The sequence below is a fragment of the Mycetomoellerius zeteki genome, unplaced genomic scaffold, assembly GCF_001594055.1.
Source record: "Mycetomoellerius zeteki isolate Tzet28-1 unplaced genomic scaffold, Tzet1.0 scaffold471, whole genome shotgun sequence".
NCBI lineage: Eukaryota > Metazoa > Arthropoda > Insecta > Hymenoptera > Formicidae > Mycetomoellerius > Mycetomoellerius zeteki.
In genome coordinates, this window is record NW_017257470.1 from 280501 (window position 1) to 304212 (window position 23712).

Here is a 23712-nt window from a genome sequence, read left to right on the forward strand (position 1 = left end):
GAAGTATTAAACTTACTAGGATTCAGAATATATTTTGAATAAATTTGGTGCTTTTGATGAACTTTTATGATAGATAAATAAACTTGCAGATATGTAAACTTTTGAAATATTTTAAATAAGTAATTATTACTTGGGTACACAGTATGTATTTTTCTGTATGTACCGCGTAGAATAACAGAGGAAAGAAAAGAATGAAAAAGGGAAGTACGAAAAATCGAGGTAAAGAAATCGCCTGATGTTTATGTTCGCGCGATTTAAATCGCGCCACGCAATTTTTCGTCTCGCCGGAAATGCGACGATAAATAACGAAGACGGCAGGTGGCTGGTAGCGCAATTGCTCGTTCGTTTTCATTTACCCGTCCAAATAAATAATATCTAAATGATATCTCTTCCAGCGCGACTTTCACGCAGTTGTTGTTGAAAAAGGAATTCAGTATCACATTCACGATGATATCTCGCGGGATCCCTCGACTCGTATGGCGCGTAATTATTTCTAACGATGCAAACGAGAGAGTACTTTTCTCAAGCGTTAATATATATTATCACGTTTTTTGCAACTAATACATTTTTTTGCGGAACGATTAATAATGGATTTTATTCGAGGTGCAGCTTCGCATCCGTCAGGTGCATTCGTAATTGCAATTCGCGCTGCTGCGTCCGCAAATTACAAACACTATCGCATGGAGAAACCGAGTCAGAGTCCGTCGTGGAAGTAGAGGTCTTGATCAAGTCGGCGGATGAGAGAAAAAGTTACAGAGTCGTCGGAGCGTAAAAGTAGCCTCTTCGTCTTCGATCCTTTAATTGCAGAACCGCCTCCCAACATAAAAGTTAATTTCTTCGCAGATCTTTAACGCTCATTCGCGGTTGCTTAAAAAAAATTTTAAGAATTTTAGATTTCTATACGAAAAAGAACTTTTTTCAAACGTTGACCCTTGTGGTGAGATTCTTTCTTCACTGAGAAAAAAATTATTCATTTGAATCAAGTTATTTTGACATCAAAATAACGACAAATAACGTTGTCTTCAACTTGCTAATAGTAACATACATTTAAATAAAGTTGCGAGTAGTAATATGTATTTTAAAAAACACTGGAGTATTAATTGCATTTTATTAAAACAAATAACTTCTATATACCAAAAAATTTTTATCTGTTGATGAATTAAAGACAAGTCTATTGGTTGTTTGGTGACCATTTTGAATACTAATTATTATTTTTGATATTTAATAAAATATAACTAATACTCCAGAGTTTTTTTTAAATATACATTACTGATGATTTGATAAACACAAAACTTTGTGGCCAAATATTTTTGTCATTCTATATATATGAACAACTTATAATAGCCAGAAGTCAATAATCTTAAAGATCAAGACACAGTTTCTTTTGATGTTTCTAACAACAAGACGACAAAAAATTTCTACCCAGCAAGTTAACGCAAAATTGAAAACGGTATGTTCCCTGTTGGGAATGTTTGCGCCTGAAGGATTAACAAACGCTGGAATTACGCAATTGGCGTAATTATTGATTGCGACACGTAAAAGGTTCTGCCTTGTTTAGTCCGTTTCCTTGGAGTTATCGACTCTACTTTCTCTCGACTGCGTAAAAAATTATTGTATTCCGCAATATCCGTTAGTTATGACACGTGCAGGCGCATGGTTGCTTACGTTATTTCTTGTGTTTAGATCGTAAACGCTTATCGATGGATAGGTGCGACCAAGTTTACGGAATATCCTTATCATTATCGCATACAAGTGTAAACTACGCATGACTATACGCGATTCATGTGTGTATACCTATATGCGTATTTATCATGTATTTTATAATTATGATCCGAGATGCCAGATACTCCATCTTAAGTTAGTCATCATTGATCTGTAAAGTTACTGGATTATTTTTATTAATGTAGATTAACTTTAATCTTACTTCAACTTATTTTTTATCTTTTTCCAGTTCTAAAAATTCGAAAAAATTAAAGAATAAGTTAAACCGAAATTGAAGTCAATCTATATATACAATAAATTAAATTTCCTTGTACATCAAATTTTCATATTTTACAAGCAACTTTTTCGTGCCATAGGTTTTAAAGTTTAGCATCTCATTCCTCGCTATTAACGCAAGAACGCAACGTGATTGTCTTGTTTGTATAATGAAATAGAACGATTGTGTCGGTTTAAAAAAAAACAATTTAATTCGTAGAGAGAGAGAATAACGACGTATAGAAGTAGATTTTAATTAATAAGACACACGGTTTCAAGAGCAGAGAATCGTTTGTGAAACCTGACAAGTTACGTCGAGGTCGAAGCAGTATTTTGATTTCTCATTGTGTCACGTAGCGCGACGTTATAACAAATGTGAGCGCATGGCGCGACGTTTAGCGATTGCGAGAGAGGAATCACGGTGGTGTTGTGCAAATAACGTGGGCGATTTACGTGGGTCGATCCTTCGATCCGAAACGGCCTGGTACGAGCGTCTCGACTAGCGTAAAATAAAGAAATCGAAATTCGAGTTTTTCTCACGGCACTCGCTTTCACGTTTGCAAAATCGGAAACGCTACGCGCGAGATTTGCTCTTGGAAGAAAAAGAAAAAAGAACCGCAACGTATTTAACTCTTTGCCGGTAACATGAATTTTAATTCTTTCATCAGTAATAAATTTTCGAGAAATAGCAAATTTTTTATTGTTCTAAATCATATAAAAATTTGAAAAAATTCTAATATATTTGCCAATCCTTTAATAATGAGTTTTTATCATCATAGAAGTGTTGGATTATATTTTACTTAAGACTTTCATTTCCTACACTATATAAAAAAGAGTCTGCTTAATAGCTAATGTTGAGTGAAATAATTTCAATTAAACCAAAAATTAATGTAACATTAATTTTATTTTTCTAAATATTTAGTGAATATTATCAAACATAATAATAAACTAATCGTTTGGTAATAATTATTAAATATTTAAAAAAATAAAATTATTTTTAGTTATATTAATCCTTACAATACAAGGTACAATTTGGTGCCTCATTCGTTCAAATATGGGTCATTAGAATCCGTCTGTTTTTTTTTCTCCTATTCAGAATGGTTCAAAAAATCTCTAAAAATTCACCAATATACTTTCAACTGTCTAGAAAAAATATTGAAACTTCATTTTGGAAAATAATAAAATGTAGTATAATTTATAATTACCGAAAGACTCAAAGAAACTTTGACGAACAGGAATCGCTCGGTCACTAGTGACCCGACCTTGTACGGTAAGAGGTTAACTAAACATTTGATTGAATTTTTTTCACTCGAAATTTGGTAGTTATAGTACCAGACTCTTTTTTCAGTAATTATTATTTCAGTAACTTTATTCAATAATTGTTGTGTATTCACATTACGGTCTTAAAAGATACTTTATTTGATATTTTATTTAATCATATTTTACTTACTTTTTACAGATTTAAATTTGTCCAATAAAATGCATACTTAAAATATTGATAATGTCTTAAAGACCTCAATTGCTGGTGGAGAGTCAAAGAAACGGTTGATCGACTCCTTATGCTCGTTTTTATCAATATAGATCAATTTTAATCTCCGTTCAAATAATTCTTCATCTTTTTTCAATTCGTAGAACTAGAAAAACATGAAAAGTAAGTTGAACCAAGATTAAAGTTAATCTACATTGGTGAAAACGAGCATTAATCGATTACGCGAATTGGAAAGCGCGTCTTGAGGATAATTAGCGGCACTTTGACGTTTCACGTCGACAAGCTAAAATGTAAGATCAAAGAAAAAACAGAGAAAGAGAGAGAGAGAGGAGTTATTTATAGAATTTTTGAGGTCAGTGCGACAAAGTGCGCGATCCGTCGAGATCGACGTACGATTTGGTTTACGATCGCGAAGATAGAAAGACGAGGAGACACGGCGGCGCGGGCGCGAGAGAGAGATGATCGCGTGGGAAGGCGATCGGAATCGCGGTGGATCCTTATAGGTCGGGGAAACGAGGACGTGGTGTTTGCTTCGTGAGGCTGGCTTTGCTAGTGTGAGGTTCTGTGAAAGGGTGAGCGTTAATTGCGAAAATGCAGGTAGCCCAGCCGGCGCTCGCCGGTGGGTATTCGTTAACGCGAGGTCTTAGAGGCGGCCTTAATTGTTCGCTCGGTTGGATGCTCAAATCAACCCACGTCTCTGCTCTAGAAAGACAGTAGAAAATCTCATTGACGCTCAAATGGAAAACCTAATCAAGATAGCGAATAAATCTCTGCTGCATAGACTCAACGGTAATCAAGGAGTCGGCGTGGTGGCATGACGTTTGTGCATTCCTTCGAAGACACGCGTGGAAAATTGAATTCTTACGCGTCCGTGTGGAAAGTTAATCGAGATGACGAATGAAATCGTAGGAGCTATGAATTCGGTATGAATCCGTGGGAATTAGGAAGTGTAGATATGCCGGTGACCCCGTTGAATTCTTTTCGAGATGAAAAGCGTGGAAAGTCTTACAGATGCTTGAATGTGAAATTAATCGAACTAGGCGCGAGATGGTCGCACAGGAAATTCCATTGAACGAAATCTTAATTGAAAAACGTGAACTCGTATAAATTTAAAATGCATCTAGGTACTTCTACGATAATTAAAAAATGTGATTCATCTTTGACATATGTAGGGAATTTAATCGCCACGCGATTGGACAAATTATAAATTATAATGAAAGATATGAAATTGCATATTTGATATAAATAGACAATAATGAGGATACAATAATTAACAATGAAATTAAACAATTTAACTCAAAAAATGTATTAAATTTGAATTACATTTAGTTTATTATTATTAATAAGTAGATACGTTAGTACAAACATTGTTTACTTTGAAAATAAGCAATTTAACCACAGAAATGGATTGATTTATATTTTGACACATATCAAAGTTAAAAATAACAAAATATTATTTGATTCAAGGGAATGGGTTACCATTGCTCCTTTAATATTTAACAATGTAGGGACAATCATATTTACGTGGGCAGTTTGATAAGTCAATGACTTTTTAAAAAGAGAGATTTATTGAAAAATAAGTCGAATTTTCAAAAAGGAGGTTAAAAAATTATTCACATATTAAACTGCCCTTATATTATTAACAGAGGAATATTTTACTTTTAAGTAGAACAATTTTAAATCTAGAATGAAATGATCTTGGGCATCGGTTTCGTACCAAATACTATTTATTCTAAACATAAGAATACATAAACTTATTAAAATAAAAAATATAAACTTAAATTTTTATATTACTTTTATCTCAAGATATTAAATCAATCTTATTTAATTCGAGGAAGGATCCGAATTATTGATTTGATCTTAAATATTGTTTAACTTTTATACTTATAAAGTTGATAAAATTAAGCACGCCAAGAATATTCTTTATCTCGTTATCAGAAATCCTTTCTGAGAGGATAGCTGAATCAATCGCGATTCAATCCCACGAAGAATTTTAATACCCTTCGATCGAAAAATTAATCGTTTTGAATTGAAAAATGGGAAGTACGAGCTCGACGTAAATTCAAGTTGAAAAATCACCCGCGTCGTGATGACACGAGAGAATTTTTTAAATTAATACTCGAGTAGCCAACATAGATTTACGGCGATTAGGAAACCGTCATGGCGTTCTTCCATTTTGACAAAAATACGCGTGCTTTCGTAGCCGAAAGCTACGTATGAATCGCAGGACGGATCTAGAATCAAGTGCGACTACGTGAAGAGGACAACCGCGATTCAATTACGCGCTTCGCCACCGTCGTCATCATGGTGGTGTCACATCGCGAGTCCAGCATCTCATCGAACATACGGGCGATAATCGAACAGCTGAACTTGAATCCAGTGGAAAGACGACGGCTGATCGATAAGACCAGACAGAGCAGCAACGCGCGATGCAAGAATTTCCCGGATGGGATAGTGGTGGACTCTCAAGCACCGAAGATTAGCATCGGCGTCTACGGATGCAAGGATCGGGACACCGAATACAAGATACCGACCCCGATCAGCAAAACCGCGATCGCAGTGCGTAAGATCGAAATCGAGCGGTCGAGGTCGAAGGCGGAGACACGGCAGAGACTTCCCCCTCAGAAGAAGGAAGCGCACATCGTGTGTCAGGTGAAGAAAGAAGCGCCCGCCGTGCCGGTGAAGAGAGAATCGCGGGTGGAACACGCGAACGAGGTAAAACAGACGATATCGATCGCGATCGTACGATAGGATTTGCTTACTGGGCACTCGTTGCCTCGGTCGAGAAAGTAATTGCCGTTTATTGCCAATTGTTATTTATTCTAAATTTAATGTGCGCAGCGGAGAGAGAAGCAGTAATTTATGCGCTTATTTATGTACGATAGGGTTACTATACTATCGATACTTAAATTGATAATGGGCTAATAAATGTGATACATATCGATATTTATATCTCTATATCTATATCTATTTATATATCCATTTTGAAATAAATTAATCGCAGAAGCACTTTGTACTTAAAGTGTCACGTTAGTCACCTTAAAAACACATTTTTATTAATATTATATCGCACACAATCTTAATCGGAATTTTAATTAAGCAAGTCGATGTTATAATGTAGAACAGACACGTTCTGGATTTTATGGTGAAATGCTTCGGTTTTTATTAAATGCAACGAAATCCCATTAATCGAATTCTCACGCGAACGAAACGAGAACAAATTAATCGATCACATAAAAACGGGGTAATGTAGTATTTAATTTGAGTTTTGTGAAAACTCAAGGAGCTCAAGAACAAGTTTGAGTGCCAGCCGATAGTGTCGATCGGATGCTTCACCAAGGATACGTCCCTTAACAAAGATACGTTCCTGAATAAGGATGCATTCCTTAACAAGGATACATCCTTTAACAAGGACATGTTCCTTAACAAGGAATTCCTTAATAAGGATATATCTTTAAACACGGATACGTTTCTTAACAAGGATACGTTTCTTAACAAGGATACGTCCTTTAAGAAGGATATATTCCTTAACAAGGATGCGTCCTTTAATAAGGAAACGTCCCTTAATAAGAATACATCCCTTAACAAGGATGAAAGTCGAGTGACGACGACACCAGTACCAACGAAGATCCAACCAAAAGGTCAATGGGCGATCAAGGGAGAGCATGTAGCTCGAATCGACGTCGGCACGATCGAGGTAATCGATCGTATGATAAATAGGCGGGATCTCTCCCGCGATAAGCGCAATTGTGTTTTAATGACGTAACTATTAAACGAATTAATAAATGAATAATCATGTAATCAGTCTGTGTACGACTCTGTAAGGACAAGGTCGCGGACGTGTCAACGGTGTCAATCAGACCATTGTACAAGATCGAGGATCGTCTCAGATTGAGGCAATTAGATACGACGGTGGCTGTTAGGATCCATCAAACTACGAGGGAACCGACGAAGGAACAGCCTCGCATCGAAGACACGATCGAGGTAATCGATCGATCGATAGTGACTAAAAGTTACTCCAAATGTTAGACCCATAAGGAAAATCTAATTGAACGTCTTACGTTTATTTGATTTTTTTTTTTTTACGACAATTTATATTTTTTAAGGAAACATTCGTAGTCTAAGGTTCTTCGAAATGTTGCCAAGATTTTTATTAACTTAATAATTAATGGTAAGAGCAACTATAACAGCGGATATACAGGGTGATCCGAAATTCGAGGAATCGGAGTACAGGACATGCTATTTTGCTAAAACAAACTTTTTCCTTTAACAAAATTGCGCCCGATGAATAATTTTTGCGCTTATTTATTAACTCCAACCTGCTCTCCTGCAAAAACTACTATCGGACGCAATTTTGCTAAAAGAAAAAGTTGTTTTTTGTGCTAAAACGAACAACTTTTTCCTGTAGTAAAATTACATTTGATAAATAATTTTTGCGTTTACTTGTATAATTTTAACCTGCTCTCCTGCAAAAACTACTTGTCGGACGCGATTTTGCTAAAGGAAAAAGTTGTTTGTTTTAGCATAAAGTATCATGTCCTGTACTCCGATTCCTCGAATTTCGGATCACCCTGTATATACCCTGTATACCCTGTATATTTTATATACATATAAAATTTCGAAGAACCTCGCATCACGAATGTTTCCTTAAAAATTGTAACGCTTAAGTGAGCCATGTTGTATTAAGTTACCTTATAAGGTAACTTAACACAACATAGCTTACGTAGGCATTACGATTTTTGCTCTCAGTCATGCTGAACAAATTTAAAATAGAAAACTTTTTTAACATTAATTTAAAATACAAGACATTTTCAACATTTACATGCGTGCAGTCAAGATTTAACTATACCCATGTAGTTACCTACAAACAGCAAAAAGGTCATATTGAATATTAAGCTATATCGAGGGCACCTATCTTATATTATATTATTAACCTTTAGTACACATAATCATGTCCTGCGCATTTCTTTTCTTTGAACTACTAGAAGCACCAAGTAATTATTATAGTTATAACATTTACATACAATTTTTTTGAATACATTACATTACAAATACGTTCTAATTTATATTAATTTATATTAAAGTTATTTAAAATATTAGAGCTGATTTATGTGCTCTTTGATAAAGGATTGTGCCGCAAACACTCCGAGATATTTATACATCGAACTTCGTGTTTGGCGTACAAATGACTTTAACGAGTTGAAGATTGACCACGTTCGTTCGCTGCTCATTCGTGCCTTTATTATCGTCTCTCATGCCTACACCCACGTGACGATTCAAAGATCGCGTGAACCGCACAATCGTCGGCGCAATTACACATCGGTTAAAGAGACGAACGATCCAAGCATCATCCTTTCTCCTCTCTCTTGTTATCCTCCTCTTTCTCGCGTTGTGCACGATAGCTCTCCTTCTCTCCTTCGGGAAATGGCTTTAGTACCGAAAGCAGGCGGCGACGCACCTGCGACCGGTTTCCGAAGTCGATCGCGGTTAAGTGGCCGCGCCGCACACTCGGCGCGCACAGTGGTCAATACCGTTAGAAACCGACCAGGCGACGTGCTCACTTTGCCTGGTTCGCCTGTCGAGAATTATCGGCGCCGTTACCGGCGCCGAGAATCACGTTATGTCGCACGAGATCTCTTTTCACATTCATGCAAATTAATTAGCAAATCGAAAACAATCGAGCTCGCATTTGAGACTTTTTGAGCTCACACAAGAGATCTATTTTTATGAAATTTGTCAGGTGACATTTTTGGCACGCGCGCTTCTTCGAGTACTTCTTGTATTAATTTTATTGATAACAGAGAAATAGTCGTTATAATTTGTTAAATGTGTTTTTTTAGAACGGAGACTCCAGAAATATTTATTATTGATTTTAATTAATTGATATTAGCTTAGACCATTAATACCAAATTTAAAAGAGATTACACATGTAGATTATTGATATAAATTCTTCTTCTTCTTCCTAAGTTAGGACTATGTCCTGTCTACCACTTTTGCCCCTACTCGCCCTGGAATGACGATGTCCAGCTCTCGTGCCAGCGTTTCCAAGATCTTCCTTGCGATCTTCGGGTTTTTACGTCATCACTATCCTGGCTAGTCGTCCTCCCTCATCCTTCCTACGTGATCTCTCCATTCTCTCCTCCTGGATCTCGTCTATCTCACTATGTCTTGTATATCGCATATCTCTCTAATTCTGCTGTTTCTGATTCTCGCCTGTATTCTATTGCCCATGATTGATATAAATTAATACAGAAATGTACTTAAAAAAAGAAATTGGAATATGTGTCTTTAGATGTTCTTGATAAAAATAGATTTGTAAGAATAGACTTGCATAAATAGATCTGTAAGATTTTTTAAATTAATATAATATCATTTGTAATACTAATCCTAACATCAACTTCTTAAATTAATTTCGTCGATAAGAAAATACTTATCGCTATTTGTAAAGCGTATTTTCTTGAAGATTCTAGAAATACTATGTTTACTATTTTATTAATTTTAATTAATACTATTATCTTAGGGCTGGTTGTTCCATCTTTTACTAAATTTTACCTGTCAGGTAAATCTGGCAATCCGCGTATGTGATTGGGTAATCTTGCTGCTTATAAATTAAGCAGGAATAGCAATTTATGAAAATTTCAATTTTTTACCAACTTTATTTTTTTCTTGTCCTTTTCTTACGCGAACTCTCGACAATCAAAACGAGAAGTCGTGGAATGAGATTCGTTAGCAGTGCATTACATAAGTTTAATCTGATTAACTAAATACTAATAACTAAATAATGAAAGAAATCTTTGTTTTTTTTTTAATATAGATTACGAGATCAACATGTGATACGGTTGATCGGATTGTTCCGGTAGCCAAGGAAGATTTACGTAAGTCTTATAGAATATTACTTACAGTTTCATTGCTTCGCAACACGCTAAATTGTTCAGATAATTGCGATTTACACTATCTAGTTAGAATCCAAGCTTGTACAAACTTGTTGTTTGAAAATGTAAGGAAACATTAGATTAAAAGGACATAGAAAAATATGAGAGAAAGTTAGCTAAAAAGTATTTCACATCAATGATGCCGTTGAACTCAAATTTGTAATCAGTCATTTTAAACGATACAAAAGATTTATAATAATTTAGTCTTTATTAAATATTCTTTATTTTGCACGTCTTAAAAATATGTTTAGAATCAATAATTACTATCACATTAATAATATTAGTAGATTACATATACCTACATATTATATTTTATAAATTCTGCAATATATTTATGTTAAATTGCCATACTTTGCATGATAATAATTTTAATAAATGCAATTTTTTCCCATTTATAACAGCGGAACTAGAAAGCGCGAGCCTGAGCCACACTGCAGCGCATCACCGGATCTCCGTGCGTCCGAAGAATCGGCGTCCACCACGTCGCACGATGACGACGATATCGCCCAACAGTGCTGCACCCAGTTCGCCATCGATACCACCGACCATCGTTGAGGACACTTTGGATAGTTTGGAGCAACAGGAGCAACAGCAGCAACTGCTCCAATCAACTAGCAATGCGCCGTCACCGACGGAACCACCTAGGGCCATTGGCGTGACTAGAAAGTCGTCGAGCCGGCTGTCCCGCAATTCCGACATCTTCGAAGAGTTGGAGTCAAAGCTACCGCGAAAACCAAGCGCAACATCGTTATCACCAGATAGTCTGGACGCTACGACAGCGTCACGAAGCAGCGCCGAGATGAATAGCACTGCTACCGAGGAACAGCAGGCAGAAGTCAGATGGATACCGGTCGCCAGGAGGCCGTCCAACCGGATATCTAAGGGTTCCGACGTGTTTGAGGAACTGGAAGCGAAACTACCGCGTAGAAGATCTTCGTCGAATCGATTGTCTAAGTCGCCTGACAGTTTGGATTCGTCTCCCGGCTATTGGTTCTCCAAATCCACCGAAGAGGGCTTCAACAAACTGATGGAGTACGAAGAGACCGCAAAACCGGTGGCTTCGGTCAGAAGACAACTGTTGAATCCAATCTCGAAATCTACTGATCGCGTTTCTAAATCATCGGACAGTTTAGAAGCGATCGAACCGCTGGCCAGCGATGATTCGATGGAGCGACGACGAAGTAGTTTCGACTTCCGAGCACGTAGAAGTTCGAAGGCGATGTCTAAGTCATCGGAGAGTTTTGATCTGCTTGAACAGAGCGGTTGCGCCGGCGAGGAAATCGGCCAAGAACTACAGAAGAGAAGCAGCGTTTCCGACATCAATTTATCGCGCGGAAGAAGATTGTCGAAGAGCATATCCAAATCGTCCGAGAACTTTGAGAGAATCGATATGAATGACATGAAGGACGACGTCGAGGCGGAATTGATATTAGATGATGACGCGCCAAAAATGGGCGGTAGACGATCAAGTAAGAGAATGTCCTCGGAGAGTTCGGATAATTTGGACGTGGAGGACAGACTAGAGAACAGGAGGGTCAGAAGAACGCCTAAAAGAATACCGAGCACCAGTATAGTGGATATGGTAGTTTCTGGAGATGACCACGAGGGAGAGAAGCGACCGACTCCTACCAGAAAACCGTCGAGACTCCAGAAATCCTCTGAAAGCTCGGAACTAGGTAGCACAGATACCCTGGATTCAGAGAGGAGGAACAAGTCATCGGAGAGCACCGAGACGTTGGATAGTCTGGAGAAAGACTTGGAGCAGGATAGGAAGGAAGAAGAGATCACAGATAGCGTGATAGATAGGCGTGAAAAAAATGTAAGATTTTATAAAAGACAGGAAAATGATATACATTAACCCTCAATTACAGCTATAAAAACTACATCTAAGTTCTAAAGCGTCCTGTTTGAAGTATAAACTTCAAGTAAAATCTTCCGTCTTACGGTGATTGATAGGAGAAAATTCATAGTCTTTTTACAATTTAGAATCTTATAGTACTAATCGTAAAGACATGTACAATCATTTAAAAATTTTTGCTTCGTTCAAATGACCCGTTACAGTAGTCGAGGGTTAAGAAAGCATTTTTCTAGTTTTTCTTTTTATCTGAGAAGAAATTAAATGAATAAATTTTCTTGGTATTAACTTATTTTTTTATCAGGTTTCAAGATAATAACAAAATTTACAATAAATGTTAAATTATGTGTAAGTTAAACAGCTTTTCTAACCGTATTCTCCAAATATTTTCTTAATTCTTTTCTCGATAATATAGAGATTAATTTTTAATAATCTTTCAGGATTCGTGGTCCAGCAGAAACGTACCAGCAACCGATTCCGATCAAACGTCGATGGGAGACGATACCGAAGACTCCAAATCGCTCATTTCAGCCGACAATAAATACTACTGGCGTCAATCTTCTGAACCAGTATCTAAGGAGAACTTAGGTATCCAACAGTTGTTGGCCATCACAATAATGACCAGGGTGACGGACAACGGAAATAACCAACGGGGCTCCATTATTTATCCGAAGAAGAAGCAAATGAGCACATCGCAGCCATCGTCGCCGGTGGCTAAACAGGAAGACACGAAGATGCTTTTTGACAATCTGCTAGTGAGCAATAAGAACGATGAGGACCTGCAAAACATGCTTAACGGAAACATATCGGAGGTGTCCACCGACACCAAGAGCTTCAAGGAGAAGCTGATCATGTTCGAGAAACTCGGAAAATGAACGCGACACGATAGAATGATATGGAATCATTGTTTCACGATTCTTTTTTCAATTAGCGGATCGCTTTGTTATAGCGGCCGATGCTTAATGCAGAAAGAGAAAACACGGAAAATGCGAGAAAAGATAAACGATCTCGTTTAGCGCTTGGTAAATACGCATGTTGTAGACTAGTGTTCTCCCTATTGGAGCATTTGGATTATGGAGTAAAAAACAAAGAAAATCAAGAATTAAATTGCAAATATTTTTCATAGATAATTTTTTTTATCGTCCACAGAACTGTGGATATGAAATAAAAAAAATATATATATTTAGAGAAAGTAAAAATTTTTGAAGTACCAAAATGAATGGTATTTAAATTATTTCTAAATAATTTGTTCGTATATTTGTACATTAATTTTCAAAATGTAATCACGACAGCGCGATCTAATTTTGAAAATCGAAAAAACTTTCAGTTCACGTTGATAACTGGCTGTGCTTCGTCGTTGATGCATTTATTAGGGAAATCAGTCCCATCTGCAACATCTTTCAATTCTCACGTTTATGGTTTTTTTTATACGACTGAAAACTCCAACATTTGAGATTATACCATCACGGAAACGCATTCGCGAATGCGTGTACATTCTCATAGGGAGCTTTATTTCACTCGCAGATAGTTGTACAGTAGTTGTAGCAAAGATGTGATCCTTTCGGCGTGATGCATTTATAAATACCGTATATTATCCCGTATCGTGTAAATACGAAAGGAATAGCAAAGTTGTGCGTTATCACTTTAATGATTTTGAAGAAAAAAAATATATAAATATATATGTTTGTCACACATCATAGTATTAACATTGATAAATGTAGAAGAGACGTGAAATGTAAGCTGTACGACGGTCTAAGAAATGTTACGTGTGCAATTGTATATTTTTGACGCTCTCGAAAAATCTGTTTATTCTATACAAGAAACGTATTAATCTTCCATACGAATTGTCCATAGACTGCCTACATATGTAATGCGTAACCCGAATTGTGTTAAAATGAGCCTACAATTCCTCGTCGATGAAACATATCACTAAGTGATATTGATACCTTGTCTCGATTTAATTAAATGCCTATAAAAGATTGTTAAAAGGAGGATGATCTGGATGTATAGAGGAAAATTGTGAAATTGTCGATAGTCGGCGATAGTATGTGATTACCCAATTTTTCTTGCTGACTCAAAATGCGTTGAAAAGGCTGTATAGAGCATATCGTCTTATACTCTTCGAATTTCACGAGGAAGTAATGATTTTTTGTAGCCTTTCAAGTGCCTTACCGAATCAATCGAGGAACTGAAATATAGGAAATGCGGGAAATATCAACCCCCCCCTATTTAGTTATTCAGATAATGGACGTACGTTTCGGATCCCGAAAGATGCAGAGATTGTCTCTTAGAGTAAAACAGAGAAAACTGGATTTTAACCACCACGTCACTGTAATATTATATATAATAATATACAGAATAACAAGAGAAATTCTACACACAGGCATACATACACGCGCGCATTTACACTCAACAGATTTTCTTTCCATTGATGTAAATAAAGCTGCCATCGCAAATTACGGTTCGACAACAGAATCCCTTTCTCTTTTTTTATTACATGCACATCCCACAGTATTCGCGCCATTTTCGTGGCGCGTCCTTAAAAAATTACAAAATCACCGACTTAAGTGTATAATGCGGAACATTAGGACATCATCTATACGTACGTGTGGCTAATGGAATCCCGAAAAAGGTGTGGATTCTTTTTTTTTCTCATATCGGTACGAAGTATGTACACACGGCGTCACAAACGTTTTAATATGCCTTTTCATGCTTTCTCATTCTTTCTCATTCCTTCTCCGATACTCGTGCAACTCGTGTGTTAAGACATTTGTAACGCCATGTGTACTAAGTAATACAAAGTACGTCTCATTTAGATTTTTTACGTCACTCACGACGTTACATCACGATTTTATATATTTTTAGACACGTAGAAACACTTCGTGTACGTACAAAAAGAGGAATGTAACAGCGAATTTTTTTTTAACACGTTGGTAATGAATTCGCGCGTAACAATGTGGTCTCTGTGGTTTCACGAAACAGGATAAGATTCTAGATAATTACTTTATCGCTAGCGAATTTTGTTCAATATTATGCAACTTCTCGGATGCAAGGACGAATTATTGATCGCGATCATAATCGTTGTAATTTACGTACATAGTGGCACATTTCAGCGGAAACATTTGAATACATTTATCATTCTTATTTCAAAGTACCGAAGTTACTGAAGTTATTATTTAAATGATATATATTCATGTATTGTATTAGGTTGATCAAGGACTTTTTTCGTCTTTTTTTATTAACATATTGTGGACCGATGATATGCGAATTATAATGGTCGGTAAAATATATAACATATCAATGGGATATAACGATTTCGAACGATCCACGATTTATTAATGTAAGAGCAATTGAATTTTTTGATCAAACCAACACATGACTAGGCTCCGTTGACAATGTATTTTATCCATGGTAGTGATCTTATTTCATCTTTAAAAGAGTACAAATTTTGATATTAAAAAGGTTACGACAACCGATAGTGTCTCGAAATCTCTGTGGAACTCCATCGCCTAAATGCTAAACGGTAATGACTGCTATAGCTATTCTGGAAACAAAAAAGAAAAGTAGTATTGGATCCCAACCGGAGGACAGATATTCATTGAAATAAAGAAGATTACTAGCTACATTACTAATCGCGATTGCATTGGAAATACTTGCGAGAGAACTTTTTATTTCAACGTTATTTCTTATCGATCCTTGCAACTCGATGCTCGCATCTCGCGGTCCACCGAAAGAACTTAAGTGCCTGACATTCACATTGTATGTGCGACTAATCGCGTTTTCATTTTACTATACAAATTCACGAGTTTACAGTTCATCGTGCTTGTCGGCAGTCTCCGCTGCGTTAGGGTTGCAGAGCGCCGGCGTGGAGAACTCCATGGCATACTCGCAGCGACTCGGCTCCGTTACTGACACGAGCTTATTTTCCGTTCCGCACGACAAAGTGACAATCGTGGAACGAGCCGGGCCGTTCCAACAAGTGAGGCCTCGGTCGTACTTCATTTTAGTGTATTCGGCACCGGTCGGTCCGACCCATTCGTTCCAGTGGCCAAGATTGACGCTGCTACCACCGGATTTGGACCTCTGGGTTGCCATGGCGTACAGACACAGTTTGTAAATGTACTCCAAGTCCGTGTATTCGAAGCACTCGCCGTCAAGCGACGTAAACACTTCTTCAGGCCCGTAATCACGGCCCAGCTTCTCCTCCAACTGTCTGATCTCCGACTGCAACTCGTTGATGGCCTTCTCTGCCTCTTGGAAACGTTCGCGAGCACTGGTAGCTTCATCGATGAGTGCTTGCGTCTCCTCGTCGTATTGAACTTCCGGTTCTGGTGATTCCTTCTCATGTTCCTCTTCAGGTACTTCCTCTTCCTCTCCATCAGGAACTTCTTCTTCCTTCTCGTGATCCAAGTCTTCCATAGGCTGATGCTCCTTGATCTCTCCTTTCTCCTTTGCTGCTTTGAATATACCTGCAATTACGTAACGAAATTGATAACACTAGTTTACAGCAAAAAATTACTTTGGACCGGAATATGTATCTCTTATAAATTTTTAGATGCTGAAAACAATGCTGCAAGCGAAAAAAATTCTAGTACATCAGATTTCTAAGATAATTGAAGTTTAATATGTAAAAAATGGTTTTTTTTTTACGATATTTAACATTTTTTTGAAAAACCAAAGAAGGTTAATGTTATTTCGAAATTTCGATCAGAAGTCATGAATGTATTGTTCATCCCCTCTAAAATTAATTTTTTTTTATTTTATTACCTTACTTTTTAGTCATGTTATGAAAGGTCTTCCCAAACCACTTTTTACATATTAAATCTCAATTATCTTGGATATCTAATGTGCTAGAATTTTTTAACTTGCAGCATCATTTTCAGCATCCAAAAATCTATAAGAGACACATAGTCTGGTCCAAAGTAATTGAAAAAAAATTTTTTTATAAACAAGTGTAATTTACAGACTGTAGAAAAAAAATAGTGAGCTTAGATGTTATCTACCTTGTTCCAACATCAAGAAAGGCTTGATGTTTGCCCATGCGTTATCTGTAAACTCTTGTAGAGTGACTTCCTTCTTATCGCCAAGGAAATACAGCGCTTCTTCATCTGATACGACACCGTCCCTGTTCTTGTCAAATGTAGCTCTGGTTTGCAGTTCCACTAGCGTTACAGTACCACTGGAGTCCGAATCCAGCATTTTGAAATAATTTTCCACTTCAGAAACGCTCAAGTCCTCATCTTCCTCTTCCTCCTCTCCGATGGCTTCCTCAGTTGCCGGTTGTTCTGTTTCGATGGGTTTGTACTTCTCAAGCGCTATGCTCTCCAGTTCCTCGGCTTGCTTCTTCAACAGCTCCTTTTCCTTCTTGATTAACTCCGCTTCTGTGTAATCCGTTCTCAGCTTGGCCAAACGTGACTGGTGCTCGGTCTTGATGGTCTTACTTCTGGCCACTAGCTCTACACGCAGCTTGTTACCCTCTCGTGCCAACTGCTCCGCTTTCTGTTGCACCAAACGGGCCTCTCGGCCCAACTCGTTGCAGTTGTTGATGCACTCCACTCTGGACGCGTACTCATCACTTGTATCGCAGCAGTCGCACACGCCGTCGTTCACCCAGGATGACGGTATGTAGGCAGGCTTATGACCGGCATTGTCGCAGTAGAAGACACCGTTGGCGCACGCCGCTGTCCCAGGCTCATCACTGCCGTCTCCACAGTCGCAGTAGTCATCATTCACCCGGGTGAAAGATATCAGCCGGCTGCCGTCCAGGCACTCGAAATCGCGGTCCGGCCGGTACAACGAGTTCTTTGCCACTGGTATACCGCGTATCTGCAGCACTCCCGAGCCGGCTACGTGGCCCGGTGTGTACGTGGCCAGGAGCAGGCTCATCGATGCCGCGAGCGCCAGAAAACGCGACGCCCGATGACCATCCATTCTCTGGCTCACTGGTCGGAAATCTCTTCGGAGGTTCACGTCGATTCACCTGGACTCGCCCTCGTCAGATTCAGGGATGTTGCAGGAGGAACCGTCCTTTTGAGGTTCGAGTACAAACGCGACACGACTGCCGCACTCGGCATTAGTGGAAGGAACCCAGGTTACCCAGGCATGATGCATCATGGAACCAAAGAGAAATCTGAAAGTGCCTGAAAGTGGACATCCCGATCTTTTTCGTGTATCAAACCTCGTAGGGTAATGTCCACGTTTTCATGGTTCTTTTCCATACTACCATCCGGAATTCATAGGCCGATATTCATAGTCAGTTCTTATATTCAAGATTGTCTTAAGTTCAGCCCTGAGGTGTCACGAACCAATCAGAAAGCCGCATTAGCGTCTTAAGACATTACTTAAGACGGTTTTGAAATAAGAACCGACTATGAATACCGGCCATAGACCCACGCCCGGTGTCACCAACTCCAATTAAGTTAATCGGTTAAATGTTTAATGTACTGCGATTTAAAAAGCATAAAAGTGTTAGCCCGAATCTTTTATAGGTTTTTAAGCCTTAAACCATAAGAAAAGGACGAATCATGGTCGATTATTCTCTTTGCATTCGACTGTAATTGGTTAATTTCGTATGGTTTAAAGCTTAAAACACCTATTGTAGATCAGAGCTTATAAATTAACTTCCGTCCTGTCACTGAACCACACAGCCCTAATGCTGGTTTCACCCTGCATCCGATTTTCGTCGTACAAACCAATCAGAAAACAGGATTCCGATGAATTTTACTTCGTATTATCGGAATCCTGTTTTCTGATTGGATGTAGAGCGTCGCACGACGAAAATCGGATGCAGGGTGAATCCAGCATATATCTTCTCTGTTGTGCCTTTTTTATTTTCTTTAAATTTTATTACAATATATTCCCATGAATCTCACCACGATATCAAGTACTACCATCAAATTTACGATTGCTAATTCTAACATTTAACATGTGCAATATGTACATTAAATAATTTGGAAACGTAAAATTATTTGTATTTCATGCAAATTATAAATTCTCATAAAATCTCGGAAAAATACCGGTAATTTATCAAATTCTTCTCATCCTTTCTGACGTAATATACCACCTTTGGAACTCTACGAGGATGATGCGTTGAAATCGACCAACTTCCGTTGCCATAATGATGCGCGGACGAATCGCCTGCTATGTTCCGCGCATCATGGCGACGCTCAGCTGGTAGTGAGTCTGCTGCTGCTGGTCAGTGAGAGATATGTAATGTAACGACTGCGCTTGGACGACTACTGCGACGGCATCGTTATATCTCGATCACGTTTGCCGAGCGTCATCCGTGCTGCTTCTCGCGATAAGTCGACAGTGGATGTTGTCGCGCCGCGACGAGCGGCGGTTCAGGTGAAATGGCAAGGAGCACGGTCGTCGAATGTGCGTCAAAAATCGCTGTTGCGCTGTCGCCGTCGTCACCGTGTCTGCACGGAAGCCTGTAATCGCTCGCGCGGAACGAGGAAGCGGGATCGTGATCTGGAGTAGACGTGCGAATGCGACGCGCGAGCAACTTGCAAAGCTGACAGCTCGCCACCAGTGAGAGAGAAAAAAAGAGAGAGAGCGAGAGAGAGAGAGAGAGAGAGAGAGAAAGAGAGAATCATGGGCAACTGCTTGAAACGCGTCACCGGCAACCAACAGGACAATACCACCCTCCTGAGCAATAATCCCGAGCCCAACGTGTCCACGAGCGGATCTTCGCAGGAGGGCCTTGGACCACCGATTCCCTACAACGTAATTCACGTATATCGCCATTGCTGTCTTATTGTTGTTACTGTCTTATCATCACTGTTGTCTGTCTTATCTTACCCGAAATATCTTATAGTCTTTGAATGTTTGAGAAGACGCTATTAGCATTCTTTGTATCATTCTATTTTTATTCTTCATTAAACAATTCTTTATAAAATAAAGATAGAATGATACAAGTGGCGATAATATTGTCTCCTTGAATATATCTTTTCTTTGTCTGTGATATCCTTCCTATGTCTGCCATTTCTTATTTATTTGAATATATATAAGGTGGTATTCATAGTCTGTACTTATTTTAAGATTGTCTTAAGACGCTAGTGCAGTTCTCTGATTGTTTCATTATACCTCAAGACTGAACTTAAGATGGTCTTGAATATAATAACTGATTGTTATACCTGTGAATACCTGCCATAGGCCAGTATTCACAGTTAGTTCTTATTTTAAGACCGTCTGAAATAATATCTTAAAATGTTAATGCAGCTGTCTAGCCAGTATTCATACTATATCAAAGATTGTCTTAAGTATAGTCTTAAGATATTATGAACCAGTCAGAGAGCCGCGTGTATTAGCATCTTGACATTACTTAAGACATTACTAATTTTAATGGTCTTAAAATAAGAACCAACTATGAATACTAGCCATTGATTGGCTTATGACATCTTAAGACTACTTAAGACAGTCTTAAATATAAGAATGGATTATGAATATTAGCCAAATAGATCTGATTTTAAGTATAGAGGCTGTAACTAATGGTGAAGTGACTTGCACTGGATTAGCACATTGACTGCTGCTTTATATAAAGTAAATGCAGTGGCATAAACACTCCTACTCAATTTTGGCAATGAAATAATATATGTATATTCTATTCTTGAGGCTTCCACGGGTGTTTTCTATATGAAAATCATGCATTTCGCAGGTTTTCTCCATGTCCAGATCCATTCTTGGAATGCCAATGTTTCGTGAACCTTGCAGTCCACTTCATCAGAACGAGGAGCAGCCTGATACTGATGAAGTAGACTGCAAGGTTCACGAAACGTTGGCATTCCAAGAATGGATCTGGAGAAAACCCGCGAAACGTATGATTTTCGTATGTATATTCTGTTAAATAACTTCTGTACTTTTACAAATTCTAAGGATCTGCAAATAATATGTGGAAAAATATCGTGGTTAAATATTAATTAATTTTTCAATATTCTACAGCAAGCAGCTTATTATCCGTCGATCGCTACGAGGGAACGTCACTTACAGTCTACCAACTTGAATATTGGTCGTGGGATCGGAGTCAATTTGGTACAGAGTACTGGTTCTGCTGGTTTGAGCGAAGAGGAACAACAAGTGAGAATTGCGAAGCGTATAGGACTGATACAGCACTTGCCGATGAGAGAGTACGACGGTGCTAAGAAGGGCGAGTGCGTGATATGCATGATGGAGCTGCAGGCGGGCGAAGAAGTGCGCTATTTACCCTGCATGCACACCTACCACGCAATCTGCATCGACGACTGGTTGCTGCGCTCGCTGACATGTCCGTCGTGTATGGAGCCGGTGGACGCGGCGCTAATTAGCTCATATCATCCGACTACTTAATACGGGAGTGACAGGAATTTTCATCGGTTTAGCCGGACGGCGAATCGCAATTAAATTATCAGGCTAAACGTGAAGCGTAACTGAAGTGGGAGCGAGAGAAATAGAGAAAGTCGCTACTTTTGCTATAGAACGTATAAAGGCTTCTGGGTAGTAGAGAGATCACATGTTAATGATCCGATTGTATTTCGTCGTTATACACGATATATACATGCGCGCGCGTGCTATTTATTATAATAATCTCTACCACAAAGAACACACTTTCCCTATAAATCCGAAAGTTTTTTTTTTTTTTAGATTATTTTCTATGAGAAGGAGAACGAGAGACTTGGTTTTAATTAAATTCTAGTAAATACATCACGGTCCCGAAATCCTTTTTCGTAATGAGTTTTAATTGCTTGTACATTGATTTTTCAATTAAAAAAAGAAGATGAAGAGGCGGCTCGATGTAAAAGTGCAATAAAACGTTGAGTAAGCTTCATGTGCACCGATAGGTATAGTCGAAACAATAAGTATATATATATATAAATATATATGTATGCGTAGTAATGAGATAATAAGTACGACACGTGCGGAATATTATGTCGTTTGTATTTCTCGGGCGGCTTTGTGTAACAATTCTCATGTAAGTTCTTGTGCGAATGTTTGATGAGCTGACGCTAATTGTGTTTCTCTTCTTCTGCTCTTACATAATTGTTTTTAATCGCCTCCTTGAATCCGAACATAACGTACCTATTCTCGGATAAAGAAAATTAGTGGATAATTTTAATTTTAAGCTTACGAGGTAGGATTTGTTTTAGTATGCAGCTTACACGTGCAGTAAACACGTGCAGAGACTCGCGGTTTTCTTCTCGTCTAAAACTGTCGGGACTTACGCGAACGACAGTCTGTTATATTTTCGTGACAAAAGGAAAACTGTCTCTAATGGTACTCGCAACGTTTTAATTTTTCTTGATGTCTCGCGCATGTGTCGTTATGTAAATCACTTGAATCGCTTCTGCCGCGACGAACATTGAACATCTTTCATTTAGATAACGTGTACAGAGAGAGAATGCTTCATTGTATGCTACGGACAATTAGCGGTTTATTATATCTACAGATAGTATGGGAACATGTATAGCAACGAATAAAAGAGCAAACAAAACAGTAAATTAAGGAGAGAGAGAGAGAGAGAGAGAGAGAGAGAGAGAGAGAGAGAGAGAGAGAAACAAATATAAAACGCGATAAATGATCCACACTGTTGAACACTACACGCTAAATAATGGGCTACGTAACTTAGATTTTGTTATTAATTTAGTGAAGCTTGTTGAACTAACTCTTGCTGTAGTTACAGTAAAGCAGTGGACATTTACCGTTCTGTTAAAAACTTTATGGAGGTATGTACAGTCTCGCGTAGTTTCGTACGTCGATGTATAATATGCGATAAATAGTTTTACTTGAAGCAAAGTAACATTTTGAATTGAAGAGAGAAAAAGAGGGAAAGAATGCAATTAAATGTTTAATTTATGAAGAGAGGGAGAAAAAACTTAACATACGATACCGCTAAGTTTTCATTTCAAATGGGAAAATGATGCTGTGAAATAGTGATTTATTGACGAAGTACAGAGGTATATAAATAATGATTTAATACACAAATATAAATATTTAGTAAGAAAATTTTTGTGTTTCTGGAAGCTGTCCATCTCGACACAAAATTCCTCGATCGCGCTCTGATCGAATGTTTAAATTAGAGCTATATTTGCAAATTCTAAATAGAGAGTAGCGTAAATTTTATAAAAAAAAAAATAAGCCAAGGAAGGCTAACGTTATAAACTTAATTCTATATATGGATCTTTCTAAAGTAAAAAAAGAAAGAAAAACAAAAAGGAGATCCGAACGGTTTGTCCCGGTGAGATAAGCGCGTTACATCGCTCTAATCAATGTATCGAACATTATTTGCGTGATTAACCCTTTGTGTCATAACGATACTCTAAAAATCTCGTCTTCTTTCATTCAGTTTTTAATTATTTTGATGAATTTCTTGACGTTAAGTACTGGTTTTTTGTTTTCCTAGAATTCCCTAGAACATGAAGTGTTAAAAAAAAGTAGGCAACTATAAATTTGTATTTGCGTAATTAATGTAATTACTGTAACTA

The 23712-nt window shown here is 38.0% G+C and overlaps 3 protein-coding genes across 9 annotated transcripts in view; 2 read left to right on the forward strand and 1 right to left on the reverse strand.

Moving 5' to 3' along the window:
* Positions 1-13373, forward strand: part of LOC108727189 (uncharacterized) — a 101883-nt gene extending 88510 nt beyond the window's left edge. For 3 of the 6 annotated variants that reach the window (XM_018455185.1, XM_018455187.1, XM_018455186.1), the window contains 3 exons: positions 10281-10341; positions 10800-12217; positions 12694-13373. In XM_018455185.1, coding sequence (XP_018310687.1) covers positions 10281-10341; positions 10800-12217; positions 12694-13128 — 1914 coding nt within the window. In that variant the 3' untranslated portion in view covers positions 13129-13373. Of the gene's footprint in view, positions 1-5391; positions 6182-6749; positions 7164-7291; positions 7451-10280; positions 10342-10799; positions 12218-12693 lie in introns of those variants that run through there. The other 3 variants (XM_018455184.1, XM_018455183.1, XM_018455182.1) reach the window with 2 other exon arrangements.
* A 1032-nt stretch (positions 13374-14405) lies between these two features.
* On the reverse strand, positions 14406-18341 carry GCS2beta (glucosidase 2 subunit beta). The gene is made up of 2 exons (XM_018455191.1): positions 17257-18341; positions 14406-16722 (listed from the first exon to the last, which is right to left on the reverse strand). The coding sequence occupies exons 1-2, from the start codon at positions 18182-18184 to the stop codon at positions 16061-16063; spliced, it is 1590 nt and encodes a 529-aa protein (XP_018310693.1). The 5' UTR covers positions 18185-18341; the 3' UTR covers positions 14406-16060.
* Positions 18342-19350: 1009 nt separating this feature from the next.
* On the forward strand, positions 19351-22779 carry Rnf11 (Ring finger protein 11). Of its 2 annotated transcripts, none has more exons than XM_018455192.1 (2): positions 19351-19990; positions 21197-22779. In XM_018455192.1, exons 1-2 carry the CDS (start codon positions 19850-19852, stop codon positions 21578-21580), a joined length of 525 nt encoding a protein of 174 aa, XP_018310694.1. In that variant the 5' UTR covers positions 19351-19849; the 3' UTR covers positions 21581-22779. The 2 variants fall into 2 exon arrangements, with proteins under 2 accessions (XP_018310694.1, XP_018310695.1); XM_018455193.1 differs by having other exon boundaries at positions 19355-19981.
* The last annotated feature ends 933 nt before the right edge of the window (positions 22780-23712 follow it).

What these genes read in the sequence shown, in the direction of transcription:
- GCS2beta (XM_018455191.1), bottom strand. Translation starts at nt 18,184, where the DNA reads ATGGATGGTCATCGGGCGTCGCGTTTTCTGGCGCTCGCGGCATCGATG. An exon ending in TTTCTTGATGTTGGAACAAG is followed by an intron (nt 16,723 to 17,256) that starts GTAGATAACATC and finishes ACGTAATTGCAG; the next exon opens with GTATATTCAAAGCAGCAAAG.
- Rnf11 (XM_018455192.1), top strand. Translation starts at nt 19,850, where the DNA reads ATGGGCAACTGCTTGAAACGCGTCACCGGCAACCAACAGGACAATACC. An exon ending in TTCCCTACAACGTAATTCAC is followed by an intron (nt 19,991 to 21,196) that starts GTATATCGCCAT and finishes AATATTCTACAG; the next exon opens with CAAGCAGCTTATTATCCGTC.